The sequence below is a fragment of the Neolamprologus brichardi genome, chromosome 17, assembly GCF_056152115.1.
Source record: "Neolamprologus brichardi isolate AB-2024 chromosome 17, ASM5615211v1, whole genome shotgun sequence".
Classification (NCBI taxonomy): domain Eukaryota; kingdom Metazoa; phylum Chordata; class Actinopteri; order Cichliformes; family Cichlidae; genus Neolamprologus; species Neolamprologus brichardi.
The window spans coordinates 36,108,301-36,121,577 of NC_142120.1; the positions used below are offsets into that span (position 1 = coordinate 36,108,301).

Below are 13,277 nucleotides of genomic sequence, written 5' to 3' on the forward strand. Positions count from 1 at the left end.
CAGTAGAGCCTAAAGCCAGAAGCACAATAATAATAATACCATTAATATTATTTTTATAGCAATAATACCCCAAATAATTAAGTCATTAACTACTAGGATGCCTACTGACATGTTTTCTTAGTTACTCATATTTAGAGAAGCCACATTCGTCATGTTTCACAGGAGGTCAGGAGTGACCGATGAAGTGATGCTACATTAGAGTCTGTCCCTGGGCTGGTTGTTTGCTGCTCTGTGAGTTCAGCAGGAGGAGGTGAACCCACAGCTGGGAGCGGTTCTCTAGTGGGTTCAGTATTATACTCGTGTTCATCCTGGTCTGAACCTGGTCTGAAGAACTGACTTCACTTTATAAAAGGGAACCCCAAACAGTCTACAACGGTTGTTTTCTCTCCACCAAAGCAAATTTGTTTGAAGAGCTTTTTGTAACTTCACTTCTCCAAAAAGCAAATAAAGAGAATAAACAAAAATTTACTGAACGATCGTCAGAATTACCAGAGCTAACGTAGATCGGTTTATGCACTTGAGTCAGGAGGGATAAGAAAAGTGCCTGAATTGACTGCAATCTGTAATCTACTGACATCTAATGGTGAGATTTAAACATGTGATAACTTTAATGATACTTGAAAACAGGCCAGGATCTGCACTGCTTCAGCCTGAGCCTGTGCAGTCAGCACAAACAGTCTGTGTAAGATGTGAATATTAATAAACATGACTTTTCCTTCCTTTTCCATAAAAAGGGATGTCTCACGTGCTCACTGCAGGTAAAGTAGTGTTACTAGAAATATTAAGACACAAATGGCAGTAATACTTTATAAAAGGCCTAATGACTAAACAGGTAACTTAGGTACAGCTGCTCAACTGCTCATTAAGACAAATCAGCCAGTCACATGACTGGAAATCGGTGCATTTACAGTAGGCATGCAGACCTAGTCATGATGACCCTCCGAAGGTCAAACTTACTACCTTTAGGTGACTGAATGACATAAGACAGCAACGTGCAGGTATTTGTAATGTTTCTGCGACCTCTATCTCTGTGTTTGATCTAGTGATGGGTCGTTCGCGAACGAAATGGCTCTTAGAGCCGGCTCTTTGACGTGAACGACGCGAGCCGGCTCCTTATTGCGAGCCGTCACGTGTTTGTTTTTTTTTCTCTTTCTCTCAGCCTCTCTCTCGCAATTTTTTTCTGCTTCACTCAGCACGCGAGCCTTGTGCTTTACGCTGGGCGGAGGGGGGAGGGGCGGTAGTTACACTCAGTAGCACAGGAACAGAGCGGGAGGGAGAGAAAAAGCCAGGGACAACAACATCACATTAGAAAGGTATAGTAATCATCCACAACTATTTTCAGTTGCAGATGATAAAGGATTCAGAAAGTTTATTCATGCAGGTCCATATGACAGAGAATATGCATCTTCTTTTTGTTTTCATATTTTAATTTGTATTTAATTGTGTTGTGGTTTGCAGTGTTTTGTGTTGTTTCACTTTAAATTTGTAAAAGGAAAAAGCTGAAAATTTAAATAGTTAAAAGTTGAAATGTGAATAGTTGATTTTTGTATTATATGATTTATTTATTACATTTTATATGGAGTGAATAAATAAAATATATTTACGGTGGCCCCTCGAGACAAATCACGTACAAACCCTGAAGCACGTAAAAACTCCAAAACACGTAAAAACACAACAGAAGTGCTCCAGGATGCAGTGTTGAGCTTTTGTTACCTCGTGGCTACACAAGCCAGCAAGTACCAACGACCGGATTTGGTGTGTGGTAGTAACAGGTAAATGAACATTGTTTTTAAATTATTTGAATATATATGAGTGCCTGTGTATAAATACACAAACATGCTTTCAATTGTGTAATTTAAGTGATCTAGTAGCTCTGCTTTGGAAGTTCAGTTCATGCTAGAAATGTGTTTTGGAGTTTGTACGTGTTTTGTCTCTAGGGGGCACCGCATATATTTATATATAAATAAAACCACTTTTTTTACGTTAGTAATTCCTTTTGTGCATAATTTAAGATTATTGTTAATAATAAATTAATTAGAGCTACAAAACAACCTGAAGAGCCGGTTCGGAGCCGAAAGAGCCAGATCTCTAAAAAGAGCCGGAAATCCCATCACTAGTTTGATCATCAGTCCGCAAAGGCAATGTGTTTTTTGGTACTCTGGAAAATGTACACATGTGCTCTGCATACAGCAACAGAGCACTGATCTTTCCTGCCATTTCACATTTGTTGTGCTTAGAGTGCAATATAAGATTTTCCATTTATAATAGGTTCAAGGTTCTTTATTTGTCACACGCATAGTTATACAAGTATAACACACAGTGAAATATAACCTGACACGCTCCTCGACATGTGCAAAAATGGGGGGGGTTAGAGGAAGAACATTATATATATATATATATATAGTATAATGTGAATGTGCAGTAGTACCAGCAAGCAGGTGAATTCTGTACATTAATAAGAATAGACAATCTGACTATTTTACAGAATAGACAATGTAAACATATTTAAAATTAAAGGAATTTGAAATGTACATTGTGCCTGGGTTAAAGTGTCTCAGTCAATTATAGATGATGTGAGAGGGCGGGTGTGTGTGTTCAGGGCCCAGATAGCTTGGGGATAGAAGCTCCTCTTGAGTCTCTCTGTCCTTGCCCGGATGATGCTGAACCTTCTACCAGATTGCAGAAGTTGGAACAGTTTGTTGCCAGGATGGTCCTTCAGTATCTGCGCTGCTCTAGTCCAGCATCTCCTGGTGTAGGTGTCCTGAAGCGGGGGGAGAGCAATCCTGCAGCAGCGTTCTGCTGTACGCTTTTTGGTCCTTCACACAGCTGTTCCCAAACCACGATGTTCTGTGTGAGGATGCTCTCCACAGCGCCTGTATAGAAAATCCTGAGGGTCTTTTAATATGTTCCATACTTAACCTTTTTGGAGACTTTTATGTTGTTTGGCAGGATAATGGCATCACATTGAATTTTAGGTGTTAAAAATACACAGTGACTGATTTTCATGTCAACAAGTAAATAAATATTCTGATGAAGAGCCACTAAAGGAAGTTTTTGGAATAACTCTCAGCAGTAATGTGGACGTGAAATAGTTGGTAGACATGTTATTAACCCTATGAGAAAAATCTTTAGTTCTATTGACTATGTGCACGTTAGCATATGCTACTTCCGGTGCGGAAACTCCTGTGGGGAGCTTTGTTTCCGGTGTCCTATTCGCGCCCTGTTTACGGTCCAAAACAAGTTAAGCAAATAAATAAATAAAGCGGCGATTTACATTTCTATAGATGTCTCGGGCATTTACCCAATATATCTGTAAATGATGTTCATCGACTTGTCGATATTTTTCCCCCACGCCTCAGGGGAAAAGAGAAAATGGATTCAAATGTTATATTTCTCAGCTGTCCCTCGTTTATCGCGGGTGTTATGTTCTAAAAATAACCAGCGATGGGTGAAATCAAGTAGCCAATTTTATTTTTTGACGGTGCAAAACGTTTCGTGTACATCGTGGACATACAGCACTGCACTTCAGAGTCACACTGCTAGCGATAGATGCAGCGATTCTGTACTGTACAGGAGAGACGGAGGAGATCGTCTGCAGCGATCAGGACGCAGGACGTAAATAAGCATGCAAACTTGCACTAAAAAATCTGCGAAACAGCGAGGTGAAAGGTGAACCGCGTTATAGCGAGGGACCACTGTAATTTTGAAGGTAAGTCACAACATACCCTTCGTAAATACTAATGTATAGAAACCGTTACCAGCAAGCATTAATTTTTTGTGTGGCTTTTTTTCACAGTTTGTTAACATGCTGTGTGTGTGTGTACTTGACTAGCTGATATCGACATAACGGGGAAACATCTGGTTTGACTATTCTTCACCTGTAGTTTGAATGCTGAACATCTGCCTGTTTAAATCATGAGACCAGTCACTATACAGAGATGTGCTTCTGAATGTGGACGATGTGTCTTCTGCTGCAGTTCTGCTTGTGTTGAGTGATGTAAACAACTGATCGATCTAAACTCTTTAAACGTCAAAATTGATCATTAGATTTTTATGACACAACAGTGGTGAGTGTTCCCACCTTCTCCTCTTTGTAACTTAACGCGATCGTTCCGTTTTCGAGTTTTGGACATCAATTTTGGAGTATATCTTCGCAGTAGCGATTGACCGCAAAGTAAAGCTACCGGAAATGTACAACCCCACATCCGGTCTCAAACCAGGAAGTTAGCATTTTCTCGTGCACAGGGTCCATTCAGGTACAGAGAGTATTTAGGCTACAGGAAACAGTTTTATTCAAATACTGTCAAAATATTGTCAAAATGCTATAGTAGTGATCCGTGACTGCCCTTTTAAAGTGACCCATTATAAAGTCACTGCAAATATTGTGGAACAGATTCATAGTGTTTAATTGCTCGTGTGCCGGATGTGTTAAACACGAAAAACAGGAGCTGCAGAAACCCAGTAATGCTGAAGACGCATGCAAGGAATCTATCTGTGCGTTTGCATCTGTGTGTCAGAGTGTGTGTGTTTTTACCTTTAATTTGGGACACACACACACACACACACACACACACAGAGTGCCTACAGCATCACACAGTAAGCTTCATACAGTTAAGCACAATCACTACATGACAGAAACACAAGCTTAATCGCTCCATCAATAAAAATGTATCCATGTTTGCCTGAATAAAAACAAACAGGTGAGATGTTAGAAAGCTTTTATTTTTATTTTAGTAGACGCTCCAGGTTGCACCAGGAAGAGTACTGTACGTCACTTCCGTTTCTTCTCAGCAATGGCGTCCTCCACAGCCAGTGACGGCGTGAGTGAGGAGCAAACGGGGAAAAAATCGAAAAAGACTAAAAGCCAAGGTGAGTTTGATTGTTTCGCGTCAGGTGAGGTTAAGTGACGCCAGCGAGCCGCGTGAAGGACAGTACTGTTTCCCAGCTTTAGACGACGGCAGCGAGGCATGTGGAGCTCTGCTAGCATGGCGGCTCTCGCACTGTAAACAGATCGGTTTGGTGAGTGCGGTTACCCTCACTCGCTAAATGGTCGCATCAAGAAAAATAACCCGAACATTTACTTTTCACATACTTAAACTGACACGTGTTTCCTGACGCCGGGCAGCTAGCTATTACCTGCCGGGATTCAAACACGTTTCCAAAGTCTGCAGACGGAGCCGCCTCAGCCAGGGGAATTTAAACGTGTATTATTTTAGTCAGTGGACCGCTCTCCGCGCTCCTTCAGTATATCTCTTCAATATTCTGTCTCTAACTCTAGTCCCTTTGCTTAAGTATAGCTCGTGTTGGTAGTCTATGCCTCCGCTGTAGTAACGCTGTAGTAACGTGACTTCACGTGCGTCCTGCAGTGGATGAATCCGAACTCCTGACAGTTCCCGACGGATGGAAGGAGCCGCTGTTCACCAAAGAGGATAACCCCCGCGGTTTGCTGGAGGAGAGTAGCTTTGCCACCCTCTTCCCCAAGTACAGGGAGGCCTACTTGAAAGAGTGCTGGCCTCTGGTGGAGAAGGCTTTAGGAGAGGTGGTGAGTAATAATAATAATAATGGATTGGATTTATATAGCGCTTTTCAAGGCACCCAAAGCGCTTTACAATGCCACTATTCATTCACTCTCACATTCACACACTGGTGGAGGCAGCTACGGTTGTAGTCACAGCTGCCCTGGGGCAGACTGACAGAAGCGAGGCTGCCATATCGCGCCATCGGCCCCTCTGGCCTCGCTTCTGTCACTTTACCTCTGGCCAAGGTAAAGTGTCTTGCCCAAGAACACAACGACCAGGACAGAGAGCCCAGGGATCGAACCGGCGACCTCCAGCCACGGTCGCCCCCAGTCAGAATAAGCTGCTTGCACTGAACACAGATGATAATACTTGTCTGTCAACTGTATCTCAATTATAATGTAGCTCTATGGAGGAAGTCGACCTTTTTTTTAACACTTTCTTTAGTCTAATCAGGTTGCATGCTATCTTGTATTAATGCATACATATAGTGGATATAAAGTCTGCACTCCCCTGTTAACAGATTTACAATGTAAAACAGGTTCCAGGATAAATTATTTCAGGGTTTTAAAATGTTATTGTGACCTATCACCTGTAAGTTCAAATGAGAAAACACTGAAATCTTGTAAGCGGAGGAATAAAAATGAGAAATTCAGCACTAGTGGTCCAAATGTGTTAGTTTTGTGTTCTTTTTAGCCAAATCGCTACAATAACACGCTGAGCACAAACCTCTCAGGAGCAGGCACCATGTTTCCTGTGAATCTGTTGTTTACGCCATATTTTAAGTGCAGCACAAATTTTTGGTTCTACATTTTAACCATCTAATGCCAACGAAAGCCTGCTGTTGTTGATATACCTTCGTTATATTGTCATCATATAGTCGTCCCCATAGTTATTCAGTTAAAATCATATCTAAGCTCTGGGCTTTTCCCAAACAATATCTTTCTATTGGAGGTGATTATTATTATTTTTTATTTGGAGATATGTTTGGATGAGTGTATTGAAATGTGAAATTCCTCCCCACCTGCCTTCTGCCAGGTGCATGAGGGTGTTGTGCAAAAGCAGGCTGTTATTTTGGGCTGTTCATAGATTACTCTTAGACTCTGGTTTGACTGGGATTCCCTTTTAATTTGTCTGTTCCTTCCCCATTCTCAGCGGTGTAACACACGTTACCACACAGCCCAGGCACATGAAGAATACAGAGATAGTCATGACACATAGCACACAATCAATACTGGTCAAGTATATGGAGCTCCTTTTAGTATTTCTGCAGTGATCTTGGAAGCTTCCTGGATCAGGTTTTCCATGCTTTTTTCCCATTAGTGTTTTGGTAATGTCACTGTTTTGCCATGGTTTCTTCCCCCTTTGATGGCTGTCTTCATTGTGTTCTAGGGAATGTTTAATGCCTTGGAAATTGTGGAAATTTCTAGATTTCTTTGATGCTTTGTAAGCTCTTTGTATCTTTCAGCAAAGGCCACGGTCCACAGTGTCAGAAAGTCCCACAGCTGAACTATATTTTAATTCATTTTGAACTTTGCCACACCCTCAGTTATTATCACACATTATTCTGGTTTTATTTCTCTCCTCTGTAACATTTTCTTCCAGTTAAGTGTCACGTTGGCTCTTACATCGGCAGCTTTACGAGGCTGAATTGCAGACCTGAGCTGTTCACACACTGAATCATTTGTTGTTGTTCTCAGCACATTAAACCTTCTTTGGACCTGATAGAAGGCAGCATGACAGTCTGCACCACTAAGAAGACCTTTGACCCTTATGCCATTGTGAGAGCCAGAGATCTTATTAAGCTGCTGGCGAGGAGTGTGCCATTTGAACAGGTAACACTACTGTGCCAGTTTGCGACATGCACAACATGCAGATTTCATCCTTTAATGTTTTGGAGTATGTGTGTGATCGCTGTCACTGAGCACTCAGATACTCAGCGATGTGTTGTTGCCTCCAGGCTGTAAGAATATTACAGGATGACATTGCCTGTGACATCATCAAAGTCGGCACCATGGTGAGGAGTAGAGAGCGGTTTGTGAAGCGAAGGCAGCGGCTCATTGGCCCCAAAGGCTCCACCCTGAAGGTGAGTCTCACACCAGAGTCCAGCTTTCTGAGGTCTTTCTGTCTGAAGTTAATCACGGCTTCCACAGAGTGTTGTGATGGATGTTAGCAGAAAGTAAGAGAATCCAATTTGTTTCTAAATCATGAATTGTGCGTCTGTGTCACTGATTTTCACCGATCTGCAATGGAAACAAGTCTCAGTGTCGTGTACTTTTGAATCAATGTCAGTAGGTGGCAGCATTTATCAGCCCATGTGTCTTTGCAACTCGTTAACAGATGATTTCTTTTGAAGTTTGTCTGTGTGCTTCATGTTGATGTTTCTTCTCTGCAGGCACTGGAATTACTGACCAACTGCTATGTGATGGTGCAGGGGAACACGGTGTCTGCACTGGGACCCTACGGCGGATTAAAGGAGGTAAGACTGTCAATAATGGCTGACTAAACAGTAGAGCAGGGCAATATGACCAAAAATATTTATCACGATATACATTTGAAAATTTGTGATAACGATATAACTGACGATATAATTGACACTAGACAAAATGCTTTACAACTCCACAACTTTATTAGTGCAAAAAAAACCCATCAATGTATTTTCACTTAAACAAGCAGCTGTTTTTTATCTGCATTAAAGTTATAAAAATGTAACAGTGCAAATTCCTCGCTGACAGTTTAACCAAAAGGCATTTCCAGTGGAAACTGGCCGACATATCCTCAGCATAACCATGTATAATATCCACAAAACTTAAAAAGAGGTTAAACACACACAATACGGTAATATTATGTTGAAGCACAGTACGTATCACTCCACGAGGCTCCGCCTACGATAGCCGTAATGCTCCGACAATCCATCAAGCGGTGCGGCTTCGTAGCTTAGCAAAGTCGTACTGAAACATTTGACGGATTTTTGAGCGCCGTGCACATAAAATCGTTTCGAGGTCAGTAAACACAACCAGAGTTCATACATAAGGCACACGGGATTATAAGGGGCTCTGTCGACTTTCAGAAAAATCAAAGGATTGATTTTAAGTGTGCCGTATTTTCCAAACAACACGGTAATAACGACGGCCCGCTAGCATGCGCTACCAAAAATAGTGCTTTGTTGTGTATCTGAGGGACGAAAGCTAAACCAGTTCCACCACTGAAGCTGCAGCATTTTTACAAACCAGTTCAGGTTCATCTGTTTCATTCAACCATCCACTTTCGCTCTTCTCATTCTGCTTCGCCGCCATGTGCCTATGTAAACAAAGGCAGTGCGCATGCGCGTTTTACCCATATTCTATCGCGATATTTAATTTTCCTATCGTTGCCCAACATTATACCGGTACTACCGTGAACGGTATGATATAGCCCAGCCCTACTAAACATAATAAGATCAGTTGTATTAATGAAACGGTGCCTACGCTGACTACTTTAGTGTGTTTGTTTATCCTGTGACATCAGGGTATACAGAACCTCCTGACAGCTAAACACCTGAGCCCACTGTGTGGGTTCATGCGTGAGAGTAAAAGACAGGAGTTGCTGGTGTAACACAAACGCCCTTCAGCTTGGGTGTAGCTAAACCTGATGGAGAGGTGAACTGTTTCTGTAATGAGGCAAAGAATGTTGAAGCATTTAGGATTTTCAAAACTTGTTCTTCTGCTTTTCAGGTTCGTAAAGTGGTGTCGGACACCATGAAGAACATTCATCCCATTTACAACATCAAGGTGTGTTCAGACTGCTGCAGAAACAACAGTCAGAGTGAAACTGTGCGCTGCCTTTATGCCCAGTGATGATGTTTTCCATCCTTGTTCTTGATTTCCTGACTGAAGTCCATCTCTCTGGGTTTGCACGCCAAGGTTGGCTCAGCCCAGAGCTGAGGGCATGAAAGAGCACGCTTCACACAGCTGACTATTTAAAATAGGACTTCCTGTTTTGTATGAGTCACAGAATGTTATTTAAATAGCCTAACCAGTAGTTACAGCTTACAGCACTGTGCAAAAGTCTTTAGCCAGCCATCATTTTAATATATTTGACTTCCATGGAGCCAGACCTTCTTGTAAAGTGGTCTTGAATAGTAGCTTTTCTTCCCTCATTCCTTTACAGTCGAAGTACCTGATCATTTTCATAGGAATGTTTTTCCAATATTTTACAACAGAAAAATATTCCTCCTTAACAGAACATCAAAGGGAGCCTGTTGAGCTGGTTCAGGCATCAACACAACGCCTCCTTGAAAACCTTCTAACTGAAGTATTCCAGGCTTTGAAGAAGCTTTTCTTAAGGGAAGTTAACTGGGAAAAAGGCTTAAATTACACAAGCCCTGAACTAAAGATCAGTGTCAACAGGTCTGATGGATTGAAACTCTAAATGTTCCTGTTGGTATTAGAGGTTAGGACAGAGATACAACAGCGAGTTTCCAGCGTCTGTAAAACACGCTGGAGGTTCTGTCGTGGTTTCAGTGGAGCTCTCGTCACAATTGGTGGAATTCTGATTGCAGAAAAACACATCAGATTCTGAGCTATCATGCAATACCATGTGGAAGACATGGTATTGCATGATAAACTCACTGCCAATTAGAGGTGGGAATCACCATACATCCCACGATACGATATTATCACAATACTTAACGCACGATATTATTGCAACTTTAAAAATATTTTGCGATATTCAGATTCTGTACATAAAGGTAAACTTTATCAATATTCATTTTATCTAATATCAAAGTCTCACACTCAGTCTCTCTCTCATTTCAGTTTTATTGTTGACAAACTGAACGGTTTGTATTACAGTCTAGTCCAACTTAACTGAATCAACCATCTGGTACAATTATAGCTATTCTGAACTATGCAGTTTATGAAAACTATGCAGCCCCTTCAGCAACTGAAGAATTTGAAAGTAAATTAAAACAAAATATAATTTTACATTAAATAAAAAAGTTTAAGAGGTCTAAAAAAAAGTTTAAGAGGTCTCGTCACAAATGGTGGAATTCTGATTGCAGAAAAACACATCAGATTCTGAGCTGTCATGCAATACAGTGATCTCAAACTCACTGCCAATGCAGTAAAAGCATATCTGATGGAAAAGCAGATCAGTGTTGTTCAAACTGTGTGGGATCATCTTGTGAACAGAACAAGTCTTCCTTCTCTCACCCCAACCAATCACAGCAGATGGCCCCGCCCCTCCCTGAGCCTGGTTCTGCTGGAGGTTTCTTCCTGTTAAAAGGGAGTTTTTCCTTCCCACTGTCACCAAAGTGCTGCTCATAGGGGGTCACATGATTGTTGGGTTTTTCTTTGTATCTATGAAGCGCCTTGAGGCGACTTTTGTTGTGATTTGGCGCTATATAAATAAAATTGAATTGAATTGAACAAAAGAAGTGTCAGGGCTCTGTGTGCGGGCAGGCGGAGGTGAGGATCCAAATGCAGGACTCGGAAAACAGAATCCAACTCAAAACCTCAGCTTTATTGCTGGTATGAAAACAAAACATGAAGTGAAGACTGAACACTGAGACCAAAAACACACAGGCATAATCTGAGGGTACGACGCGACACCGAGCACGGGAAAACACAGGGCTTAAATACACAGGGTAGTAATGAGGGAATGGGCAACAGAAGGGAGACACAGCTGGGAGAGATCAGGGCTAACGAGACGGGGGAACCGAGCTGCACACACTAACCTAAGACAAAGACTTTCACAATAAAACAGGAAACATGAATTACTAAACAAGAACGCAGACTCAACACTGAGAGACAAAATAACATGGAATACATACATGAAGCAGAATAAAACCAAAATATAATAAACTCAAAATACTGGGTCCCACGGACACAGAACCGTGACAATAAGAGCCTTGGAATTTCCTCTGAGACGTTGACTTGTTGGAAATGTTCTTTGGTTTCACTTTGTTCTGTATTTCCATTTATGTTTGCACATTTCAGTAAATCCCTCCACCAACCGCTGTACTTATTTCCCAGTTTTCTAGCAAAAAACGAAATAAGCGACTTTTGCACAGTACAGTTAATAAAACAGCATTTTACTGCAGTCTCTACATAAGGTGTAAATACACAACATGACCAAAGTTTTGCATCTTTATAACTGTTGTTCTGCCCCTCCATCACCACCACCACCCACGACTGCAACCATCAGACTCTGATGATCAAACGGGAGCTGTCCAAAGACCCCGAACTGCGGATGCAAAACTGGGAGCGCTTCCTGCCCAAGTTCCGACACAAGAATCTCGCCAAGCGCAAGGAACCCAAGAAGAAGAGCGTGAAGAAGGAGTACACCCCATTCCCTCCTCCACAGCCAGAGAGCAAGGTCAGGGGAAGCATGTTTATGTGTATAACAAACACACAGACACTGAGACTAAATTGCATGTTGAGGCAATTTAAAGTGCGTTTCAAATATGTGGACTTCCTGTGCAGGTTGACCAGGAGCTGGCCACAGGAGAGTTCTTCCTGCGGGAGAGTGTGAAGAAAAGGAAGAAGATGGAAGAAATCAAAGTGAGAATTTGTGGTGGCTTTGTGTTTTCTTCAGGCTGCTTTCGAGTTTCAGTGGCAGCAACCAAGCGTTGTGTAACGTCGCCTTTGTGAACTTACTTCCTCTTTTTAGGTGAAACAGGCCACCGCACTGACCAAGAAGCAAGAAGAGCGGAACAAAGCCTTCATTCCTCCTAAAGAGAAGCCTCTGATGAAGAAGACTGCTAAAGGTAGAAATATTAAAACAAGCACTGATCTCAGAACCTAGCAGTGACAAATTAAAGGAAAAACCTGGATGCTTGAGCACTTGGTGTAGCTTTGCCCTTAATTTGTCAACTCTTGTCTCATCTAACAATGTATCCACAGCTCCTACAGAAGGCAAGCTGGACATCGAAGCTATAAAGGACAAAGTAAAGAAAGCCAAAACAAAGAAACTGGGTGCTCCACCATTAAACCCTGCAGCTCCCACCAGCAGCACCAGTGAGAAGAAGAAGAAGAAGAGCAACAAAGCGAAAAGCAAAGGCTAACTGTTCCCTGTGCTGTGGTACGTGTTGGACAGAGAAAAGACTCTGAGCTCACAGCAAGAAGAGTTTCAGTGAATGTGTAGAGCGTGGATCAAGATGATGCTTCATCGTCTGTCTTGACGTTCCTTTTTACAGAGTTACAGTGACGGGAATTGTTTTTTTCCTTCTGTTTGACTCGCTTGCTATTAATTATTTCCAGAAAAAAGAAGAGGAACAAAAATGTTGTAAAATTAAAGGAGTTGTTTTCTTTTTTAAATAAACTAGGTCTTGTTTTCTTACATTTCCCTTAATTTCCATTTTTACTGTGTTACCATAGATGTCCAGTCTCCAAAAACTTAAAGAAATACACCCCGCACACCTTTCGAGGCCTGGGTTGGACCCTTTTTGCCTTCTTTGACTTGCACTATAATGGGAATAAGGCATTCCAGTCACTTCCATGGCTACAGGTGTATTAAGTCAAGTATCTGGGCATGCAGATTGCTTCTACCAGTATTTGTGAAAGAATGGATTGCTCTCAGGAATGCTATGGAATTTCCTCTCCTAAATATTTCACAGTAAACTGTTGATTGGTATTACATCAAAGTGAGGCGCAGAGTATGCAGAGATCACCATCTTTCTTTAGAGTCGATCACTACAGACATTTTCATGGGCCCAACTTTGTGGGAGCAGTTTAGGGACTGTTCCAACATGACTGTGCGTCAGTGCAGAAAAACATGGAC

At 41.8% G+C, this 13,277-nt stretch overlaps 1 protein-coding gene across 2 annotated transcripts; it reads left to right on the forward strand.

Annotated features, from left to right (window-relative positions):
- Positions 1-4,774: 4,774 nt before the first annotated feature.
- krr1 (KRR1 small subunit processome component homolog) lies at positions 4,775-12,838 on the forward strand. 2 transcript variants are annotated; one of them, XM_006805553.3, is made up of 10 exons: positions 4,775-4,869; positions 5,367-5,542; positions 7,217-7,351; positions 7,477-7,602; positions 7,912-7,995; positions 9,230-9,286; positions 11,703-11,873; positions 11,981-12,058; positions 12,168-12,264; positions 12,401-12,838. In XM_006805553.3, the coding sequence occupies exons 1-10, from the start codon at positions 4,794-4,796 to the stop codon at positions 12,559-12,561; spliced, it is 1,161 nt and encodes a 386-aa protein (XP_006805616.2). In that variant the 5' UTR covers positions 4,775-4,793; the 3' UTR covers positions 12,562-12,838. The 2 variants fall into 2 exon arrangements, with proteins under 2 accessions (XP_006805616.2, XP_087686951.1); XM_087830825.1 differs by having other exon boundaries at positions 5,367-5,539.
- The last annotated feature ends 439 nt before the right edge of the window (positions 12,839-13,277 follow it).

What these genes read in the sequence shown, in the direction of transcription:
- krr1 (XM_006805553.3), top strand. Translation starts at nt 4,794, where the DNA reads ATGGCGTCCTCCACAGCCAGTGACGGCGTGAGTGAGGAGCAAACGGGG. An exon ending in AGAAGGCTTTAGGAGAGGTG is followed by an intron (nt 5,543 to 7,216) that starts GTGAGTAATAAT and finishes TGTTGTTCTCAG; the next exon opens with CACATTAAACCTTCTTTGGA. An exon ending in CCTACGGCGGATTAAAGGAG is followed by an intron (nt 7,996 to 9,229) that starts GTAAGACTGTCA and finishes TCTGCTTTTCAG; the next exon opens with GTTCGTAAAGTGGTGTCGGA.